This window comes from Oncorhynchus mykiss, chromosome 10, assembly GCF_013265735.2.
Source record: "Oncorhynchus mykiss isolate Arlee chromosome 10, USDA_OmykA_1.1, whole genome shotgun sequence".
NCBI lineage: Eukaryota > Metazoa > Chordata > Actinopteri > Salmoniformes > Salmonidae > Oncorhynchus > Oncorhynchus mykiss.
Genome location: NC_048574.1, coordinates 48,945,456 through 48,966,620, shown reverse-complemented (window position 1 = coordinate 48,966,620; position 21,165 = coordinate 48,945,456). Strand labels below are relative to the sequence as shown.

At 44.1% G+C, this 21,165-nt stretch overlaps 1 protein-coding gene across 2 annotated transcripts; it reads right to left on the bottom strand.

Moving 5' to 3' along the window:
- Positions 1-11,487: 11,487 nt before the first annotated feature.
- On the bottom strand, positions 11,488-20,958 carry LOC110534173 (arf-GAP with Rho-GAP domain, ANK repeat and PH domain-containing protein 1). 2 transcript variants are annotated; one of them, XM_021618886.2, is made up of 24 exons: positions 20,613-20,958; positions 19,707-19,839; positions 19,555-19,610; positions 18,690-19,050; positions 18,380-18,484; positions 17,841-17,972; positions 17,640-17,700; positions 17,388-17,508; positions 17,135-17,295; positions 16,912-17,018; positions 16,560-16,759; positions 16,366-16,451; positions 14,775-14,957; positions 14,349-14,523; positions 14,123-14,191; positions 13,919-14,039; positions 13,725-13,824; positions 13,377-13,569; positions 13,186-13,231; positions 12,877-13,040; positions 12,560-12,769; positions 11,991-12,096; positions 11,746-11,893; positions 11,488-11,640 (listed from the first exon to the last, which is right to left on the bottom strand). In XM_021618886.2, exons 2-24 carry the CDS (start codon positions 19,808-19,810, stop codon positions 11,587-11,589), a joined length of 3,063 nt encoding a protein of 1,020 aa, XP_021474561.2. In that variant the 5' UTR covers positions 19,811-19,839; positions 20,613-20,958; the 3' UTR covers positions 11,488-11,586. The 2 variants fall into 2 exon arrangements, with proteins under 2 accessions (XP_021474561.2, XP_036789187.1); XM_036933292.1 differs by having other exon boundaries at positions 19,707-19,788.
- Between the last annotated feature and the right edge of the window lie 207 nt (positions 20,959-21,165).

The following is a 21,165-nucleotide window of genomic DNA, read 5'->3' as shown; positions in this document are numbered from 1 at the left end:
TTTGTGGGAAGTTAACTTTGTCTTTGTTCAGGGCACATAGCCCAAAGCTTCACGGTTTGGTTTTTGTTCTTTGTTTTGTCGGCGTAATTTTTGAATAAAGAAAATGTACGCTTACCTTGCTGCACCTTGGTCCAGTCTTTCAGCCAGCCGTGACAGAACTTCCCACCCGTTCTAATGACCAAGCAGCATGGTAAGGTGGACTCCTGGACATGGGAGGATGTTCTGGACGGCAAGGGAGTCACATGGGAGGAGATCCTGGCGGGAAGGGATCGCCTTCCATGGGAACAGGTGGAGGCAGCTAGGAGAGCAGAGGCAGCCGGAGAAAGGAACCAGCGGTATGTGGGAACACGGCTGGCAAGGAAGCCCGAGAGGCAGCCCCCAATTTTTGGGGGGGAGACACACGGGGAGTGTGGCAGAGTCAGAAAGCAGACCTGAGCCAACTCCCTGTGCTTACTGTGGCGAGCGTGGGACTGGTCAGGCCCCGTGCTATGGGGTGATGCGCACGGTACCAAGGCAGAGTATTCACAGGCCGGTATGCTCGGTGCCAGCGTCCCGCATTTTCCGGGGGGAAGCTGGCATCCAGCCAGAACGGGTGGGGCCAGCTCTGCGCTCGAGACCTCCAGTGTGCCTCCATGGCCCAGTGTATCCTGTGCCTTCTCCCCGCACTCGCACTGAGGTACGTGTCCCCAGCCCGGTGCCACCAGTGCCGGCACCACGCACCAGGCCTACAGTGCGCCTCGGCAGGCCAGAGCCGCTAGTCTGTCCTGAGCTGCCAGAGCCGCCCGTCTGTCCTGAGCTGCCAGAGCCGCCCGTCTGTCCTGAGCTGCCAGAGCCGCCCGTCTGTCCTGAGCTGCCCGTCTGTCCTGAGCTGCCAGAGCCGCCCGTCTGTCCTGAGCTGCCAGAGCCGCCCGTCTGTCCTGAGCTGCCAGAGCCGCCCGTCTGTCCTGAGCTGCCAGAGCCGCCCGTCAGTCAGGAGCTGCCAGAGCCGCCCGTCAGTCAGGAGCCGCCCTTCACTCCGGCGCTGCCGGAATCGCCCTTCACCTCGGCGATGACGGAATTGCCCTTCACTCCGGTGCCGGAATCTCCCGCCTGTCCGGTGCTGCCGGAATCTCCCGTCCATTCGGGCCCGCTGCAGGGGTCCCCAGTCAGAGGTGAGATGCTCATCACTCTGGCACTTGAGTGTGACGTAATGCTCGTCTCCGTTGCAATGACGTTCTTGTCCTCTCCCTCGCTAGTGTGTGTTACCCTGGTGCTGACCATCGTTGCTCCTCTCGTCTTCCTGCAGTCACAGGAAGTATTGAGCTATGATCAGTAAACAGTCTCTCAGCTCTGTACTTTTAACACCGCACACATCTATCACATAATGACTCTTCAAGAAACGGACTGAATTTACATGTGGCTGATAGTTTTCTTACTCACTAATTGACCCTCGAGTTGACTCCTTCCATGAAACTTGCAACTTGCATAAGTTCATTAACAAATTGTGAGACTTTCTGCCAACAATCGTTAGAAAAATGGCTTTTATACTTGAAAATTCTCGGGAACGCCATCTTCGGTGCTAGCTTTTCTACACAGACTGTCTTGATGGAGCTAGCACTTTCTTGCTTGCTCTGTTCCCCTTCTGACAAAAACTTTGGTACCTCATCGCCAATCTGTTGCATCCCCGTTAAAGGAAGCGGGTTCTTTTTAGTTATTGTAAATAGAAACTCGACAGTTTAAAGCAGTAACATCACAAAGAGGTTTATTTCCAACAACATAGCAGGCTCCAAGCCGAGTCCATCTGCACCCGCTCAAAGGAAGCACACTTGAATACCTTGGCCAACAACTAATGAGGCCAATCAGATACATATTTCCAATATCACACACTGAACACGTGCACACCATTTTAAACAGGTGTGCATAATAACATGCTGCTTATCTCTCAAACACTGTCTGCTCAGTATGGACGACCTGGCTGTGGACAGTGACGAGGGGGTGGACTACAGTTAGATGGACCAGGTGGGTGCTTTGGATCTGTAGTCCCCTCTTAGCTAGACCTTTGGGTTCATTGTCTGCCGCTATGTAGTACAGTGCCTTGCGAAAGTATTCGGCCCCCTTGAACTTTGCGACCTTTTGCCACATTTCAGGCTTCAAACATAAAGATATAAAACTGTATTTTTTTGTGAAGAATCAACAACAAGTGGGACACAATCATGAAGTGGAACGACATTTATTGGATATTTCAAACTTTTTTAACAAATCAAAAACTGAAAAATTGGGCGTGCAAAATTATTCAGCCCCCTTAAGTTAATACTTTGTAGCGCCACCTTTTGCTGCGATTACAGCTGTAAGTCGCTTGGGGTATGTCTCTATCAGTTTTGCACATCGAGAGACTGATTTTTTTTCCACCTCAGCTGTAGATCTCTGCAGTTCATCCAGAGTGATCATGGGCCTCTTGTCTGCATCTCTGATCAGTCTTCTCCTTGTATGAGCTGAAAGTTTAGAGGGACGGCCAGGTCTTTGTAGATTTGCAGTGGTCTGATACTCCTTCCATTTCAATATTATTGCTTGCACAGTGCTCCTTGGGATGTTTAAAGCTTGGGAAATCTTTTTGTATCCAAATCCGGCTTTAAACTTCTTCACAACAGTATCTCGGACCTGCCTGGTGTTCCTTGTTCTTCATGATGCTCTCTGCGCTTTTAACGGACCTCTGAGACTATCACAGTGCAGGTGCATTTATACGGAGACTTGATTACACACAGGTGGATTGTATTTATCATCATTAGTCATTTAGGTCAACATTGGATCATTCAGAGATACTCACTGAACTTCTGGAGAGAGTTTGCTGCACTGAAAGTAAAGGGACTGAATAATTTTGCACGCCCAATTTTTCAGTTTTTGATTTGTTAAAAAAGTTTGAAATATCCAATAAATGTTGTTCCACTTCATGATTGTGTCCCACTTGTTGTTGATTCTTCACAAAAAAATACCTTTATGTTTGAAGCCTGAAATGTGGCAAAAGGTCGCAAAGTTCAAGGGGGCCGAATACTTTCGCAAGGCACTGTATGTTAATGTGATAGCTGGTTGTGTGCTATTTTGTGATTGATATGCTTTTTGACCTCAGTTTTGCCGTCTGTCTTTCTCTATAGGGTAACAAGAAGGGTCCTCTGGGTTGCTGGGATTTGACACTCAGGATGAATACAGTGAATACATGAACAACAAGGAGGCTCTTCCAAAGTATGTTATCTTAGAGCTTTGTTCCAACAATCAACCTGGAATCCCTCGTTCCAGGTCTTTGTTTCTTCACAGCATACATAATAATATCAACATATTTGGATTACTTGGCATTTCTATGAAATGCTTGTAACCTTTTTGGGATAGGGGGCAGAAGGTTTGCAGTTTTTCAAAGCTTGGCCTACCGAATACACATTGAGATATGGATGAGGTTGCACTTCCTAGGGCTTCCACTAGATGTCAACCATCTTTAGAAACTGGTTTGAGAATTCTACTATAAAGGAGGGGCTCATGAGACCTCTTTGAGTAAGTGCTCTGGCAGAGAGCCTTGGTCTCATGACGCGCGCTCCCGGCAGAGTTACTTCTCGTTCCAGTGCTTTTCTGAAGACAAAGGAATTCTCTGGTTGGAACATGATTGATGTTTTATGTTAAAAACATCCTAACGATTGATTCCATACATCGTTTGACATGTTTCTAAAAGACTGTAATGGAACTTTTCGAGTTTTTGTCTGGACGAAATGCTCGCGCCTCATGAAGATGGATTACTGGGCTGAACACGCTAACAACAAGTGGCTATTTGGACATAAATGATGGAACATTATGGAACAAATCAGTCATTTATTGTCAAACTGGGATTCCTGTGAGTGCCTTCTGATGAAGATCATCAAAGGTAAGTTAATATTTATGGTGTTGTTTCTAACTTTGTTGATTCCAAAATGGCGGATATTCCTCTGGCTGTTTTGGGTTCTGAGCGCCGTTCTCAGACTATGCTTTTTCCGTTTAAAAAAATTGAAATCTGACACAGCGAGATTTTTGGATATAAATATGCACATTATCAAACAAAACATACATGTATTGTGTAACATGATGTCCTATGAGTGTCATCTGATGAAGATCATCAAAGGTTAGTGATTAATTTTATCTATATTTCTGCTTTTTGTGACTCCTATCTTTGGCTGGAAAAATGGCTGTGTGTTTTTTCGACTTGGCTTTGAACTAACATAATCATATGTTGTGCTTTAGCTGTAAAGCATTTTTTTCAGTGCTGGGATTGGATCGTTTAATTGCTCCATTAACAGGGTTGACAGTGTTGTCAGGTAGGAAATAATGAGGTTGTGACTTATTAATCATGTGCTTTGTCCCTCACAGATCATCGAGAAGAGGATCTACTGCAGCCCTCATCCTCCACATACAACAGCTGTTCTGCCAGTCACATTCTGTTAAAGTTCCCCAAAGCACACACATCCCTGGGTCACTCGTCTTTTCAGTTTGCTGCAGCAAGTGACTGGAACGAGCTGCAACAAACACTCAAACTGGACAGTTTTATCTCAAATCATGGTCACTCTTACTGACAGTTGTGGCTGCTTTGCGTGATGTCTTGTTGTCTCTACCTTCTTGCCCTTTGTGCTGTTGTCTGTGCTCAATAATGTTTGTACCATGTTCTGTGCTGCTACCATGTTGTGTTGCTGCCATGTTGTGTTGTCGCGTTGTGTTGCTATCATGCTGTCATGTGTTGCTGCCTTGCTATGTTGTTGTCTTAGGTCTCTCTTTATGTAATGTTGTGTTGTCTCTCTTGTCGTGATGTGTGTTTTGTCATATATTTTTTAAATTATTAAAAAAAAATCTCAGCCCCTGTCCCCGCAGGATGCCTTTTGGTAGGCTGTCATTGTTCTTAACTGACTTGCCTAAAATAAAGGTTAAATAAAAAATAAGAGGAAGAAGGCTGAGGCAGATGGGTGAGTATTTCCTTCAGTCTGTTTTTCATCCTACAGTTAGTGTATGTGACTGAGAGCAGACAGAAAGACCGTACGGTGATGCGAAGATGGCAGTGTTAGCTGAGAGACTGTCAGAGCTGCTCAATGTGCTGTACAGTGGTGACCTACTTTCTGCTCACACTCAGAAAGTAGGAGAAAAATCTGTAGCGTGACACTTGTACCAAGCAGTAATGCTGTACTGCAAACCACTCTGGATAGTACCAAGCAGTGATGGTCAACATGTACTCCCAGGTATTTATAGGTCTAACTGCTGGATGTGTTCACTGTGAATGACGACCTGGCTCCTGTGACATTCAGGACCAGAGAGTTTGTGTCACACCACTGCACAAGGCTGTTTACATTGCCTAGGTACAGTGGGAGGTTGCTGTTGTCATCCATTTGGACCAGCAGGACGGTGTCGTCAGAGAAATTAATGATGTGATGCTTGGTTTTGATTTGTGCAATCGTTGGTGTACAGAATGAAGAAGACGGCTGAGCTCACACAACCTTGCAGGGACCCGATGAATTTATGAAATTGCTTCTTCCAATTATTGATAAACATGCACCTGTTAAGAACCTGACTGTTTCAACTGTTAAGGCTCCATGGATTGATGAGGAATTGAAAAACTGTATGGTTGAAAGACATGTGGCAAAAGGAGTGGCTAATAAGTCTAGCTGCATATCTGACTGGCTTACTGCAAATTGAGAAATTATGTGAAAAGAAGGAACTGCATTATGAAGCTAAAACCAATAATATACAGAATGATGGGGAAAAAACTATGGAGTACTTCAAATGAAATTGTGGGCAGAAAGACAAATTCAACTGCATCTTTCATTGAATCAGATGGCTTATTCATCACAAAACCATTTGAGGTTGCCACATATTTTAATGATTATTTCATTGGCAAAGCGAACAAACTTAGGCAGGAAATGTCAACAACGAACAGTGAACAATTGTATTCATGCATAAAAAACGAATAATGAAAGCAAGTTAGAATTTTGTAAAGTTAGTGTGGGAGAGGTGGAAAAATTATTGTTATCAATCAATAATGACAAACCTCCTGGCATTGACAACTAATATGGAAAGCTACTGAGGATGGTAGCTGACTCTATAGCCACTCCTATCTGTCATATCTTTAATCTGAGCCTAGAGAAAAGTCTTTGTCCTCAGGCTTGGAGGGAAGCCAAAGTCATTCCGCTACCCAAGAGTGGTAAAGCTGCCTTTACTGTTTCTAACAGCAGACCTATAAGCTTGCTGCCAGCTCTTAGCAAACTGTTGGAAAACAGTGTTTGACTAAATACAATGCTATTTCTCTGTAAACAAATTAACAACAGACTTTCAGCAAGCTTATAGAGAAGGGCACTCAACATGTACTGCACTGACACAAATGACTGAGGATTGGTTGAAAGAAATTGATAATAAGAAGATTGTGGGAGCTGTACTGTTAGAATTCAGTGCAGACTTTGATATTATTGACCATAATTGACCATGAAAAAACGTATGTGTTATGGCTTTTCAACCTCAGCTCTGAATCCACGATATGGCAATCTAATAGAACTCAAAGGTTTTTTTTAATGGAAGCTTCTCTAATGTCAAACATGTCAAGTGTGGTGTACAGCAGGGCAGCTCTCTAGGCCCTCTACTATTTTCTATTTTTTACCAACAACCTGCCACTGGCATTAAATATAGTATCTGTATCCATGTATGTTGATAATTCAACCATAAAGCAATCAGCAACCACAGCTAATGAAGTCACTGAAACCCTTAACAAAGAGTTGCAGTCTGTTTTGGAATGGGTGGCCAGTAATGAATTGGTCCTGAACATCTCCAAATCTAAGAGCGTTGTATTTGGTACAAATCATTCCTTAAGTTCTAGACCTCAGCTGAATCTGGTAATGAAGGGTGTGGCTGTCGAACAAGTTGAGGAGACTAAATTACTTGGCGTTACCTTAGATTGTAAACTGTTATGGTCAAAACCTATAGATTCAATGGTTGTAAAGATGGGGAGAGGTCTGGCTGTAATAAAGAGATGCTATGCTTTTTTGACACCACACTCCAAAAAGCAAGTTCTGCAGGATCTAGTTTTGTCTAATCTTGATTATTGTCCAGTCGTGTGGTCCAGTGCTGCAAGGAAAGACCTAGTTAAGCTGCAGATGGCCCAGAATAGAGCAGCATGTTTTGCTCTTCATTGTAATCAGAGGGCTGATATAAATACTATGTGTGCCAGTCTCTCTTGGCTAAGAGTTGAGGAGAGACTGACTGCATTACTTCTTTTTATAAGAAACAATGTGTTGAAAATCCCAAATTGTTTGCATAGTCAACTTACACACAGCTCTGACAGACAAACCTATCCCACCAGACATGCCACCAGGGGTCTTTTCACAATACCTAAAACCAGAACAAATTCAAGAAAGTGTACAGTATTATATAGAGCCCTTATTGCATGGAACTTCCTTCCATCTCATATTGCTCAAATAAACAGCAAACCTGGTTTCAAAAACCAGATAAAGCAACACCTTGTGGCACAACGCCTCTCCCCTATTTGATCTAGATAGTCTGTCTATGCATTGATATGTAGGCTGTGTGCCTTTAAAACAAATGTATGTAGTTCTGTCCTTGAGCTGTTCTTTTATAATGATGTTCTGTATTATGTCATTCTATATTATGTTTCATGTTTTGTGTGGACCCCAGGAAGAGTAGCTGCTGCTTTTGCAACAGCTAATGGGGATCCTAATAAAATACCAGTACCAGAGATGTTCGATTGGGTTCACGTCCGGGCTCTAGCTGGGCCCGTGTTGTCTTGATCTGTCTGCTTAGGGTTGTTGTCCTGTCTCCCAGTCCCTGCCGCTGAAAAACATCCCCACAGCATGATGCTGCCACCATCATGCTTCAGCGTAAGGATGGTGCCAGGTTTCCTCCAGACGTGATGCTTGGCATTCAGGCCAAAAAGTTCAATCTTGGTTTCATCAGACCAGAACATTTTATTTCTCATGGCCTGAGAGTCTTTAGGTGCCTTTTGGCAAACTCCAAGTTGGCTGTCATGTGCCTTTTCCTGAGAAGTGGCTTCCGTCTGGCCAATCTACAATCAAGGCCTGATTGCAGCACTCCACTAGAGTTGGTTGTCCTTCTGGAAGGTTCTCCCATCTCCACAGAGGAACTCTGGAGCGCTGTCAGAATAAACATTGGGTTCTTGGTCACCTCCCTGACCAAGGCCCTTCTCCCTCGATTACTCAGTTTGGCCGGGCAGTGGTTCATAACTTCTTCCATTTAAGAATGATGGAGGCCACTGTGTTCTTGGGGATCTTTAATGCTGCATGAGTTTTTGGTACCCTTCCCCAGGTCTGTGCCTCGACACAATCCTGTCTCGGAGCTCTACGGACAATTCCTTCGACCTCATGGCTTAGTTTTTGCTCTGACATGCACTGTCAACTGTTGGACCTTATATAGACAGGTGTGTGCCTTTCCAAATCATGTCCAATCAATTCAATATACCACAGGTGGACTCCAATCAAGTTGTAGATACAACTTATTTTTAATAAATGCAAAATGTCGAAAACCTTGTTTCGCTTTGTCATTATGGGGTAGTGTGTGTAGATTGCAAAGTTTTATTTTGGGATTTTATTTAATCCATTTTAGAATAAGGCTGTTACTTAACAAAATGTGGAAAAATTCAAGGGGTCTGAATACTTTCCGAAGGCACTGTATATACACCATTGATGCCAATGATTTGTTTAGCATAGCATTGCAAATAGTGTAGAATGAATAGAATTAACAAACAGGTCAGAACCTCAGAATTATAACTGGCTTTTGCCTGAACTATATCATCTGGTGAAAAGATTAAATAAAATGAATTTACTCATTAAAATAACTTTTTTTAATGAAAACATGTAAATAATCTGTTTTTAATGTGTTTGGCAAAGTATTTATAAAATCAATAAGGCCCTCAAACCCGGGAATTTTCATGAACAACACCCTCCTAAAGCTCTGTTTGTTGGCCCTTGGCTTCGTGTCGGGCCTAAGAACAGCCCTTTGTCGGGAGTTATTCACACAATAATTCCCGGATTCTCATGCCTTATTGTTTAAACATAAAAGGCACATTGTCAATTATGTTGATAAATGCATGTTAAATTCACACGATCCTATATTCATTTTACTCATTTTTATTTCAGGCAGAAACCGAAGAGGCCTAAGTATTAATGTTCTCCCCTCTTGCATATTTTGGAACATTTTGAAAATCTGAACATCTTGCAGTATATTGTTTGCTAGAAATCCTGTTAGTATTTTGTGGAATACTAGATTGTTTCTAGTTTTGATTACTTGTTATCTTTATTTTTGTTAATGTGACCATCAATGAGAATTGGAGCACAATGTTTTACACAAATGTCTCTGTTAACTAAGCAGGGTCGGTCCTGGTCTGCTGGACCAGATACTGCTGGAAGTGGTGTTGGAGGGCCAGTAGAAGACACTATTTCCTCTGGTCTAAAATACAATATCCCAATGCCCCAGGACAGTAATTGGGGACATTGCCCTGTGTAGGGTGACGTCTTTCGAATGGGACGCTAAACAGGTTCTTGACCCTCTATGGTCACCAAAGATCCCATGGTGCTTATTGTAAGAGTATGGTTGTTAACCCCGGGGTCCTGGCTAACTTCCCAATCTGGCCCTCATACCGTCATGGCCACCTAACCATCCCCAGTTTCCAATTGGCTCATTCATCCCCCTCCTCTTCCCTGTAACCATACTGCAGGTCGTTGCTGTAAATGAGAATGTGCTCTCAAGTCAACTTATCGGTAAAATAAGGGTAAGAAAATATAATAAAAAAAGGTAACATCCAATAAATTAGAAGGAAAAAAACATGTTTATTGGTTTGTCATACATTTTATTTCTAAGAGATTTGTCATAATACTGTTTCGAACAGTTTGATAACATACAATTTTGTTATTATTTTACAGTCAACTAAATGACAATAAACCCCCATGTTGAATAAATATGTTTGAACCTGTCCATGACCTAAATGTACAGTTCAAAGAAGTTTTGAAAACGACTATTGATAAAATGTTCTTGTTAGCCCCACAATTAGCAGAAGTTGAAAGGGCACCCTGTAACCAAATATATTTCCAATATAAGCTTTCCTTGACAGCCAAAGGCAAATATACATTACCAGTCAAACGTTTGGTCACACCTACTCAGTCAAGAGTATCTTTGTTTTTACTATTTTCTACATGGTAGAATAACAGTGAAAACATTAAAACTATGAACATATGGAATCATGTAGTAACCAAAAAAGTGTTAAACAAATCAAAATATATTTTATATTTCAGATTGTTCAAAGTAGCCACCATTTGCCTTGATGACAGCTTCGCACACTCTTGGCATTCTCTCGACTAGCTTCATGAGGAATGCTTTTCCAACAGTCTTGAAGGAGTTCCCACATATGCTAAGCACTTGTTGGTGGCTTTTCCTTCACACTGAGGTCCAACTCATCCCAAACCATCACAATTGGGTTGAGGTAGAGTGATTGTGGAGTCCAGGTCATCTGATGCAGCACTCTATCACTCTCCCTCTTGGTAAAATAGCCCTTACACAGCCTGGAGGTGTGTTTGGGGTCATTGTCCTGTTGAAAAACAAATGATAGTCCCACAAAGAGCAAACCAGACGGGATGGCGTATCACTGCAGAATGCTGTGGTAGCCATGCTGGTTAAGTGTGCCTTGAATTCTAAATAAATCCACCAGCAAAGCACCCCCACACCTACACCATCTCACCATGCTTCAAGGTGGGAACCACACATGCGGAGATCATCAGTTCAGCTACTCTGTGGTTGGAACCAAAATTCTCAAATTGACAGATTTCCACCAGTCTAATGTCCAATGCTCGTGTTTCTTGGCCCAAGCAAGTCTCATCTTATTATTGGTGTCCTTTAGTAGTGGTTTCTTTGCAGCAATTTGACCATGAAGGCCTGATTCACGCAGTCTCCTCTGAACAGTTGATATGAAATGTGTCTGGTACTTGAACTCTGTGAATCATTTATCTGGGCTGCAATCTGAGGTGCAGTTAACTCTAATGAACTTATCCTCTGCAGCAGAGGTAACTCTGGGTCTTCCTCTGGGTCCTCATGAGAGCCAGTTTCATCATAGCGCTTGATGTATTTTTGCAAAGGCACTTGAAGAAACTTTAAAAGTTAATTGACTGACCATGTCTTAAAGTAATGGACTGTCACTTCTCTTTGCTTATTTGAGCTGTTCTTGGCATAATATGGACTTAGCCTAATTCGGCAAAAGACTATCTTCTGTATACCACCCCTACCTTGTCACAACACAACCGATTTGGCTCAAACGCATTAAGGAAAGAAATTCCACAAATGCATTTTTAACAAGGCACACATTGAAAAGCTTTCCAGGTGACTCCCTCATGAAGCTGTTTGAAAGAATGCCAAGAGTGTGCAAAGCTGTCGTCAAGGCAGAGAGTGGCTACTTTGAAGAATCTCAAATATAAAATATATTTTGATATGTTTAACACTTTTTTGGTTACTACATGATTCCATATGTAGTACCAAAAAAAAGAAAAACCCTTGAATGAGTAGATGTGTCCAAACATTTGACTGGTACTGTATATTTTTTCAAAACTTAGTTATTAGTTCTTCACTCTCCATGTCAGACTCCTCTTCTTTACCCTGTAGATTTCAAGACATGGTAAGTATAAATGTCTAGTCTAGTTCACTGTCAGTCTTTCACTGCTTTATGACCCAATAGAAGAGGTGGAGTTCAAAGTGTCTTACCAGGAAGAGGAGTGTGTAGTGGATAATGAGCTCTCTGGTGAGCTGCACCATGTCAGTGTTCATGGCCAGCTCCTGGAATAGTGTGGGGACAAACACCAGTGCCAGGTTCTGAGCTGTCATACGGTTCTCTGCACTATACTGCTGAACTCTAGAAGGAGGGGTTGACAACAGTGAACCATTAGTCATGCAGGTTAATTTCATTGCCCTTTTAAATTTAACAATCGTTGGACGTGTGTGGTTCTTACATGTAGAAGTGTCCACAGAGGGCATTGAGTGTGATTCTATTGTCAGGGGGCAGCTTCTTCAGTAGTCCGCGGTATGTAGTCAGTCTAAAGGTCTCTTCTGTGTGAGCTATGGTGACAAAGGCGATGTAATGAGAACCCCATTATTTAAATCACAGCTTGTATTAAACAATGTCCATCTGCATTGGGGTTTGTTTGTTATTCTAGATACTGGTAAAATATGTCCATGGTGACTCTAAACTGTGGGGAGAGGATCTTGTGTAATTGGTCAGATGCTCGATTAAGTTCTGGGTCCATACGTGTTAAGAGAAGTGATATAACAATGATCGGAACCGGGAACACAGAGCTCCACCCTCTCTCTTTGCAAGTTACAGGCAAGTCTATCGTCCAAATATCCCCTCCCCTTCCAATATTCGAAAGATGCTAACAACTGCGGAATTGTGATTTGTCCAAAAGCACCGGAACTAATGCTGCTCGTTATCTACCCCGTCTCATTCCCTTGGGACAGATCTACAGTACCATTTATGTTTACATAGTCTGTCTACGAGAGATGAAGATGAGAAGGAGAGTACCTGCGGCCTCCACCCACAGTTTCCTGTGTGTTTCTGGGATGAGCACCACCTGCTGGCGGACATACTGCTTCAGGGCCCCCGCAGCGTCCAGGAGACCCTCTTCGTCTGTCTCCAGAGGTGTAGTTGTAGGTGAACTGCTGAGGGCCTCCACCAGACAACTGATCTTTGTGGCCAAGCCACAGCGCCGGTACAGCCCATCCACCTTTAAACCTGGGAGAGAGAGAGAGAGGAGTGGAGCTGATGTAGAATCGTGAGAATAATTTTTCCTTGTTATCCAGATCACTACAATACTTGTTCCAGTATCAAATGGAACACACCATATTGTGTGATGTGTGAGATACACCTCTCGATGGCAGGGGGCACATTGCCAATGGCGTTGGGGGGCAGCTGGTACAGTTTCCTCTCTGTGGTCACTGCCCGTTTCAGTAAGCTGTGCCAGGACTGACAGCTGTGGTCTCGTTCAAACTGCATGGACATGGTTCTAGCAGGAAGAAGAGAGCAAGCAATAGATACATTGGACACATTCCTTCCTTTGAATGATGCTGAAAAACGTTTGGGAACTGCTGCTATGATATAAGTGAATGCGAATGTGACTTGTTATTACAAAGTGCTCCTGTAGTGCTGACCTCTCTCCAGTGACCAGCTCTATGGTGTTCTCAGAGGAATCTATCTCTGTGGGCAGAAAATAACACTGTCAGTGTTGGGTGAGATACACAGTCATATTACCTCATCATGAAACATCTGCTCACGTGCACAAGGCATGTACATCACGCTGTGTAAACATGCAGTCCGAACAATGAGGCGCGATGGGACTTACTGTATTGCGTCTCGAGGTTGAGTGTTAGCCTTTCTCTGTGGCCCTGCTGGTCAGTAGGATAGATGAGGACCTGACCTCCACGGAGCACTGCCCAGACCTCGTTGTGCTGCAGGCCTCCTCCCTCCCTCAGAGACACCCGGGACATAGCAAACCCCCTGTCCAGCTCCTCCTCTATGGGCCCGGGCAACAACACCTGTCAGGGGGGGGGGGGGGGGGGGGGGGGGGGGGAGAACATATGAGTTTTAACCACATGACTTTATTGGTTCCGTCTGTTTATCTGTAACCTTTACAGGATAGAGTACAGTTGGCACAACGGTTGCTATCCTCACAGCTGTTTATTGGTGCTACCTTGAGAATATGGAGAAGGTGTATGAGTAAACCATCTTCTGTATCAGAACTGCACAGCAACTGGTCCGTCAGAGTCACCATCTCAAATGCATGAGTTGGTCTGTGGGGGAGGAGGAAAATCAACAGTCATCCTTATGTCTTATCAACACATATCAAATCATAAAAATGTGTGTTTTCTCACGAGGTTGCAGTACCCGTTGGAGCAGTCGAAGATGGAGATGACCTCCCTCAGGTCCAGAACATCACAGGCAGCAGAGTCGTTCTCCTGGGAGAACAGGAAGCGGTCCTCCTCCAGCTTCCCATGGAGCTCCTCTCCTGCCGCACACACATTTACAATTTCACACCCACTACGAAGTCCCCTTTTAGGCAATTGTGATGCACTCATAGTATACGTGTACCTGCAGCAGACAAGGGGACAGAGGTAGCAGGGTCTCTGCTGGGCTTCTGATGAGCATAGGCAGGGGGCTCTGTACAGGAGAATAACAAACAGATAGGAGAAACCACGATGAACAAGATCGACATTTGATGTACTGACTTCATGAAAGTGACAAGTTGAGACTACGCAAAAACACAAAACAACAGCAGTACTGTGGATCTTAGAGCCTGGACCCCTGATGTCAATACCTGTGTACTCGTTGTGTCTGAGGAGCTCAGTCTGCATGGCCTGTCCAGCCCGCTCTGCCAGTGAGATGGGTGAGGAGCAATGAGGGTCCCCTGAGTGGCACAGGACCCGCGCCCCCGAGCACAGCAGGGACATGGTCTCTGGGACATTAGGGCCACACACTATCTCACACAGCCTCTGGAGGATATAGGATGAGGGGATGATGTTGCCATAACAACCAATAACACTTCTCATTTAGCACAGTTTTTCCTGTATAGACTCTGGGAGGTTTAGGTGTATGTTATGATCTTTTAAGATTGAAAGGAATCCGAAACGGACGCTTACAAATGTGTAATAACACAAGTTTGGAAGCGATCTAAACGAAAACCTGAATAAGTACACTGTCCTCTGCTGGTTGATAGCAGCAGTGTAGGCTGAGGCTGGCTGACCTTGTTGAGCAGGTTCTGGCTGGAGGCTAACGGATGGGTCCGTCTGTATCGACCTTTGGTGTACTTGGCCCTAATGAACTCCCCCCTCTGATCCACAGAGGAGTCCGGCAGGATCTGCTCTGCACCCGGCACGTTGTGAGCCCACACATCATTGGCTGCTTTGTTCCCATAATGGACAAAGAGCTATGGAAGAAAGAGAGAACATCATTTGTATATGTAAACTCAGCAAAAAAAGAAACGTCCCTTTTTAGGGACCCTGTCTTTCAAAGATAATTCGTAAAAATCCAAATAACTTCACAGATCTTCATTGTAAATGAATGTTTCCCATGCTTGTTCAATGAACCATAAACAATTAATGAATAAGCACCTGTGGAACGGTCGTTAAGACACTAACAGCTTAGGTAGGCAATTAAGATCACAGTTATGAAAACTTAGGACACTAAATAGGCATTTCTACTGACTCTGAAAACACCAAAAGAAAAATGCCCAGGGTCCCTGCTTATCTGCGTGAATGTGCCTTAGGCATGCTGCAAGGACGCATGAGGACTGCAGATGTGGCCAGGGCAATAAATTGCAATGTCCGTACTGTACTGTGAGACGCCTAAGACAGCACTACAGGGAGACAGGACGGACAGTTGATCGTCCTCGCAGTGGCAGACCACGTGTAAAAACACCTGCACAGGATCGGTACAGCCGAACATCACACCTGCGGGACAGGTACAGGATGGCAACAACAACTGCCCGAGTTACACCAGGAACGCACAATCCCTCCATCAGTGCTCAGACTGTCCGTAACGGTCGGATTCACGTTTATCGTCGAAGGAATGAGCGTTACACTGAGGCCTGTACTCTGAAGCAGGATCGATTTGGAGGTGGAGGGTCCGTCATGGTCTGGGGCAGTGTGTTGCCGGCAATCAAGTCTGTGAGTTACAGGAAAGACATCCTCCTCCCTCATGTGGTACCCTTCCTACAGGCTCATCCCGACATGACCCTCCAGCATGACAATGCCACCAGCCATACTGCTTGTTCTGTGCGTGATTTCCTGCAAGACAGGAATGTCAGTGTTCTGCCATGGCCAGCGAAGAGCCCGGATCTCAATCCTATTGAGCATGTCTGGGACCTGTTGGATCAGAGGGTGAGGGCTAGGGCCATTGCCTCCAGAAATGTCCGGGAACTTGCAGCTTGCCTTTGTGGAAGAGTGGGGTAACATCTCACAGCAAGAACTGGCAAATCTGGTGCAGTCCATGAGGAGGAGATGTACTGCAGTACTTAATGCAGCTGGTGGCCACACCAGATACTGACGGTTACTTTTGATTTTGAACCCCCCTTTGTTCAGGGACACATTATTCCATTTCTGTTAGTCACATGTCTGTGGAACTTGTTCAGTTTATGTCTCAGTTGTTGAATCTTGTTATGTTCATACAAATATTTACACATGTTAGGTTTGCTGAAAATAAATGCAGTTGACAGTGAGAGGACGTTTCTTTTTTTGCTGAGTTTATATAGTAGTGCCTATTTTCACATTGTTATTTTAGACTGAGTATTTGGCAAGACATAGACTGTAGCACTATTACAGGAAAAGTAATCTCACCAGAATCAGAGGTTCGGTCCACACTTTAATGTCCAACTTCAGGCTTCTCACTTTGGACACATGCATGCCCAAAGACCGATGCTGGCCTTAGAGAAACAATAAGGAAACTATTAGCTAAGGTCATGTCGAGCAAATTTCGCAATCCATACACATTCTGTGCCTACATATTTAGGCTCACCGCAGTACCGGCTCACCTGCACAAGCCTCACAGATGACCACTAGCAGGTTGACTGAGGCCCACTCAGGGTTGGCACAGCCACAGTCGGCACACACTTTGTTCCATGGGCTGGCCCAGAGTCGCTCGGCCACCTCGCTGCATGACAGGGCACTGCGGATCACCTGGGTCAGGCTCTCCAACCACACGCCCAGCTCCCTCAACGAGTCTGTGGAGAAACTAGAGTACACAAAGACTGTGCGTTTCAGTAGCCAGTAAAGCAAGGTGCTCAAATGCACCTGGCCAGATAATGGGATAATCTGCGAGAAGAGCAATTGTCTTGAGTCAGCTCAGACTGAGAGACAGTGAGAGAGAAGGAGCTGGACACTCACTTGAAGGTTTTGTACGGTGTGATGAGGCTGAAGCTATGACGGCCAGTCTGCTTCACTGACGCCACGTTCATGGACACAAAGGTCATCCCAACCCCCAACTGGAAGTCCTGCACGGCACAATGACAGTAACTGAGTGAAACAAAACACACTGAAGATGTCTTCCGGAATCATCAAACAATCATAAACTGATGGAGCATAGCTGAGCCCTGTTCCCTATCCTCACCTCTTTATTGTTGTAGATCCATAGGTTGTGTCCACAGATGGCAGCGTACACTCTGTTGTTGCGAGGGCCCTTCATGGTCAGGGCTCCATGCTGCTCCGGAGGGACTGGGGGTTCCCGCCCACGAGAAGCCAGAAGGGAAGTCACCCAGCCCTCCTGCACCTCTGGGACCAGGGAGAGAGGTGGGGAGAGTCAGGGCACAGCACAAAACCCACTCGGAACCAAAGGGAGAGTCTACATCCATCAGCGGTCTCACCTTTGTTGTGTGCCATGAACTCAAAGTGTTTCTTGCTGAAGTAAACGGAGAAGCGTCCTTTCTCCTGCTTACGGACGTCGGTGATGCTTGACACGTGGAACACTATGTCTGTGAACTTGTCCTGCAGCACAGAAGATGGGGGAATAGTGCGAGGCATAGCCCGGGAGATACAATAATGTCATAACAAACGTTATGCCAAAACTCAAAGGAAGAGTCCATTGAACAATGGTGTGGTGGTGGTGGTTCACTCACTGTGCGTTTCTTCCATAGTGATACCAACTGTCCATCCAGGGTGGCCCACAGAACATTGTGCCTTCAGGGACACAAAGTACCTCAACATTTCCAAAAACATAGACATTAATCTGAAACGTCATATCAAAGAGTGTGACTTCGGCAAGATGTTGCTGAAATGTTAACAGTGCATATCTCCCGTCCCACAGTGTTCCACATTACCTGCGTCCCTTCCATACATCCAGCCAGCTGGATCTGGACACAACACTCTCCCTACGAGAGGACTCTGCTATCTGGGCACCACCACCGCTCGCTGCTGCCTGCTTTCTCCTGCTGACGCGGATGGTGGCAGCACTGTGAACAAATAGAGGAGTTATCTAACAGAAACATACATGTGGACAACTGTTTCATTAGCTGTCAGCTATCTTGAACAAATACATTTAGGTATAGGTATGCGGAATACAGTGATCTGAATACATCAACAAAGGTGCTTGCGGAGTTCAGAGATGAGTTAGGTAAACAAGGATGTCACGCTCAACGTCAAATAGCTGCTGTTCCATGTCTGATCTGGCTACACCCCAATGATAATTTCAATGTGTTTTCAATTATATCATACCATTACGACCATGAAATACGTCGATATTGGTCAGGTACTATCTTAACATTTCTGTTGATTAGGTGGTCATTTTTATTCTATTGAGCTCCCCGTGAAAGCTGTCTGTTAACTGTCTGTCTGCTGTGATGGGGGTGTTGTGACGTACCGTGGGGTCTTTTGTTTGATTGGTCTGGTCTGCATAGACGCCTGTTCCACAGGAGGCTGAGGGGTTTCTCCATTGGGGACAACACCAACCTGCCTTGACACCACACTGGAACCCGAGGCATAGAAGAACGAGACAAAGCCATTTCAACATTTCTACCACCATTTCATGTTTTCTGTGACCTGTAGCTTGTTACATAACTCGATATACATATTCTGCCCTGTCTTTGGACATGGCCTGTACTGTTTTGTTACCTATGCCTTTAAACCTGCTTGCTAAAACTCACTTCACTCACCTGATAGCTAAAACTCACTTGTTCATCTGAGATGGGTTCTTTATTTCTCCAGTAACGGCATCATCATCATTGGAAGATTCCGATCCAAGGTCTTTTGCCCAGTCAGCTACTACAGTAATATAGGGGTCATAATCTGCAGCAGAACTGTATGGAGGGTTGGATGACCAGGCAGATCTGTCGTGGAGCCCATCTGGATCCTTACTGCCCAGTAATGGGCAAGACAGAGTCACTCCAGAATCAGATCTGGAGAGAGGGAAGTTATGCTGGCTTTGATTCTCATTAGCCGGGCTGGGGATGGCAGGGCTGAACGGAGGTTTATTTAGGATAATGGCATGGTTGTCTTCACTTTCTACCAGCAAATAATTTGTGGGTGGAACACCTGTGAACCCAAGATAAAATGGCATACAGTAAAATATGATGCGTTGTCTGGTGAGAAATTAAAGCAGTGAATCATACAGAAGTCTGTCACCGATTCATAAGTATTTGTGACTAGAACAAAACCAGTTTTTCTTGTGTTGCTATTATGACAGTGCACTGGAGCTATCTTTAGCTTCAGGAATGTTTTACTGGAGATTGCGTATTAAACTCAACATCACATTTAAAAGGATGCAGACGTTATTGATTGACAAGTGGGGGAGGAGTCTATTTTATGACTTGCACGGAACAAATCTTGTTTAGCACGATAGCAGATCGCTCACTGGTGAATTGTTGAAAGGTGAGCTGTTAAGCTGACGCACTGTGTCCGAGTCAATTGAACGTGACCTGTTATTACAGGATAGTTCTAACGAAACTCATCTTGTTTCAAAGGAAATGTACATGTTGTCCAAACCTTTATCATTGATCAAACAATGTCATTGTCATCACGATAAGCACCATGATCTACCTTTGCTAGGATTTCCTGTACTTGCCGTTGGATCAGGTGTATCACATAGAAAATCCCTTGAAAACAAATGTAAAAACATATAATTCGAAAATAATCACCAAGAACATATCAGGTGTTTGGTATAACAAGTAAACATCATGAGGATAAGTCACCTCTCAGAAGAGAGCTGGCTCTGTAAGCTCCCGCCAGCCCGCTTGTACCGTGCCCGTGGTTTAGGTACTGGCACAGGCATGTCTGGACCGAGGGGGACAGACATCAAATTCACAGTAGGAGACACAAACACGTCTGAAATGACACATTTCATCTTAATAAGGCCTTTTAATAGGAACAATTGTTAATTGAACTAACAAAAGACCAAACACATTCTAACATAATAATTCAAATGCACTATGACAATAGGCTTATGTCTTAAATGTTATAGCAACTACTATCATTTTATTTGACACTTAGGCTGAGACACATTCTGGAGATAATCTCATTGTCTTTTTTCTCCTCACAGTTTATAGGTAGGCTACTATTGTTGCTCTTTCTTTTCAAAATGTCTGAAGGCCTCCAAAACGTTAGCGTTTCCGTATGAAAATACATGAAAATATTGTCATGGTTATTTAATGGGGGGAAAACAGACAAACATTATTAAAGTGATGGGCCAGAACTTTTTAAAATGATTTCAGCCATTCGTTTTGAGAGTGGTGCTCACGAGTCAAAACGGTTCCCCATTTGTTGTGTACTACTTATTTTATTTGTATGAATCCAATTCAAACAATATCTTACGAATATGTTGTTGGAATGCATCTTTAATAGTATATGTTGGAAATGTTGCTCTCAGCTACAGTCGTCGGCTTATCCCCCATTATAAGCCCCTAATCACAATTGAGTTCATGCTGTCCTGTGTTCAAAGGTAACAAACACCTGCCCCTGTTCCGAGCATGTGAAATAACTACGGATGAACATTATGGCTAGCTTTCTGCATAACAAAGTGTTAAGAAAAAGAGAAGAAAAAAAAACATACTGAAATCCAAAATTAAATATTCTATATTATAATATTATTCAAATGTTACCTTGTCGCTGCTCTGCTGTTCTGCTCTGCTCAATTGCGATGTTCAAACAAGCGTGATAACAGGCCAGGGAACTTGTAGACAGACTCCTTACCCTCCTAACACTGAAGGGGTTTTCGGTTGTTCTGCTTTCTGACAACAGTGACGGTGTGTGGGCTACGCGCAACAAATCTGTGCAGCATAGTCTCACCTGTATTACCTGTTCGGCAGCTGAGCTAGCAAGGGCGGCAGATGGGCAGGTAAATGAGTTTTATCACATGAATAACATTAACAGCTCAATCAATGTAACTATTATGTATTGCCATCGGCGTTTTTCGCAGAGCATCATGGGGGTTTGCATGTGTTGACTGATCACGTTCTAGATAAATGGTTGAACCAAACTCCTGTCTTTCCATCTCGTCCTTGTTGAACTGTTATAAAGATGTGGTTATGAAACCCACGAGACATAACAAAATATTCCTGTAGGTTCAGACGAGTAAGTCAAAAACCTACAGGAACTATTCTGTCCAGAAGAAATTGGGTTTTACAAATTGAAAACTTACTTTCAGTGGTACAG

Bases quoted from the DNA above. Each gene is read 5' to 3' on its own strand.
- LOC110534173 (XM_021618886.2), bottom strand. From the start codon at position 19,810: ATGTCTGTCCCCCTCGGTCCAGACATGCCTGTGCCAGTACCTAAACCA. The intron at 19,051-19,554 runs GTAGATCATGGT...TTGGGTTCACAG, and splicing joins TACAGGAAATCCTAGCAAAG to GTGTTCCACCCACAAATTAT. The intron at 12,770-12,876 runs GTGTGTTCCATT...TCTCTCTCCCAG, and splicing joins CTCACACATCACACAATATG to GTTTAAAGGTGGATGGGCTG.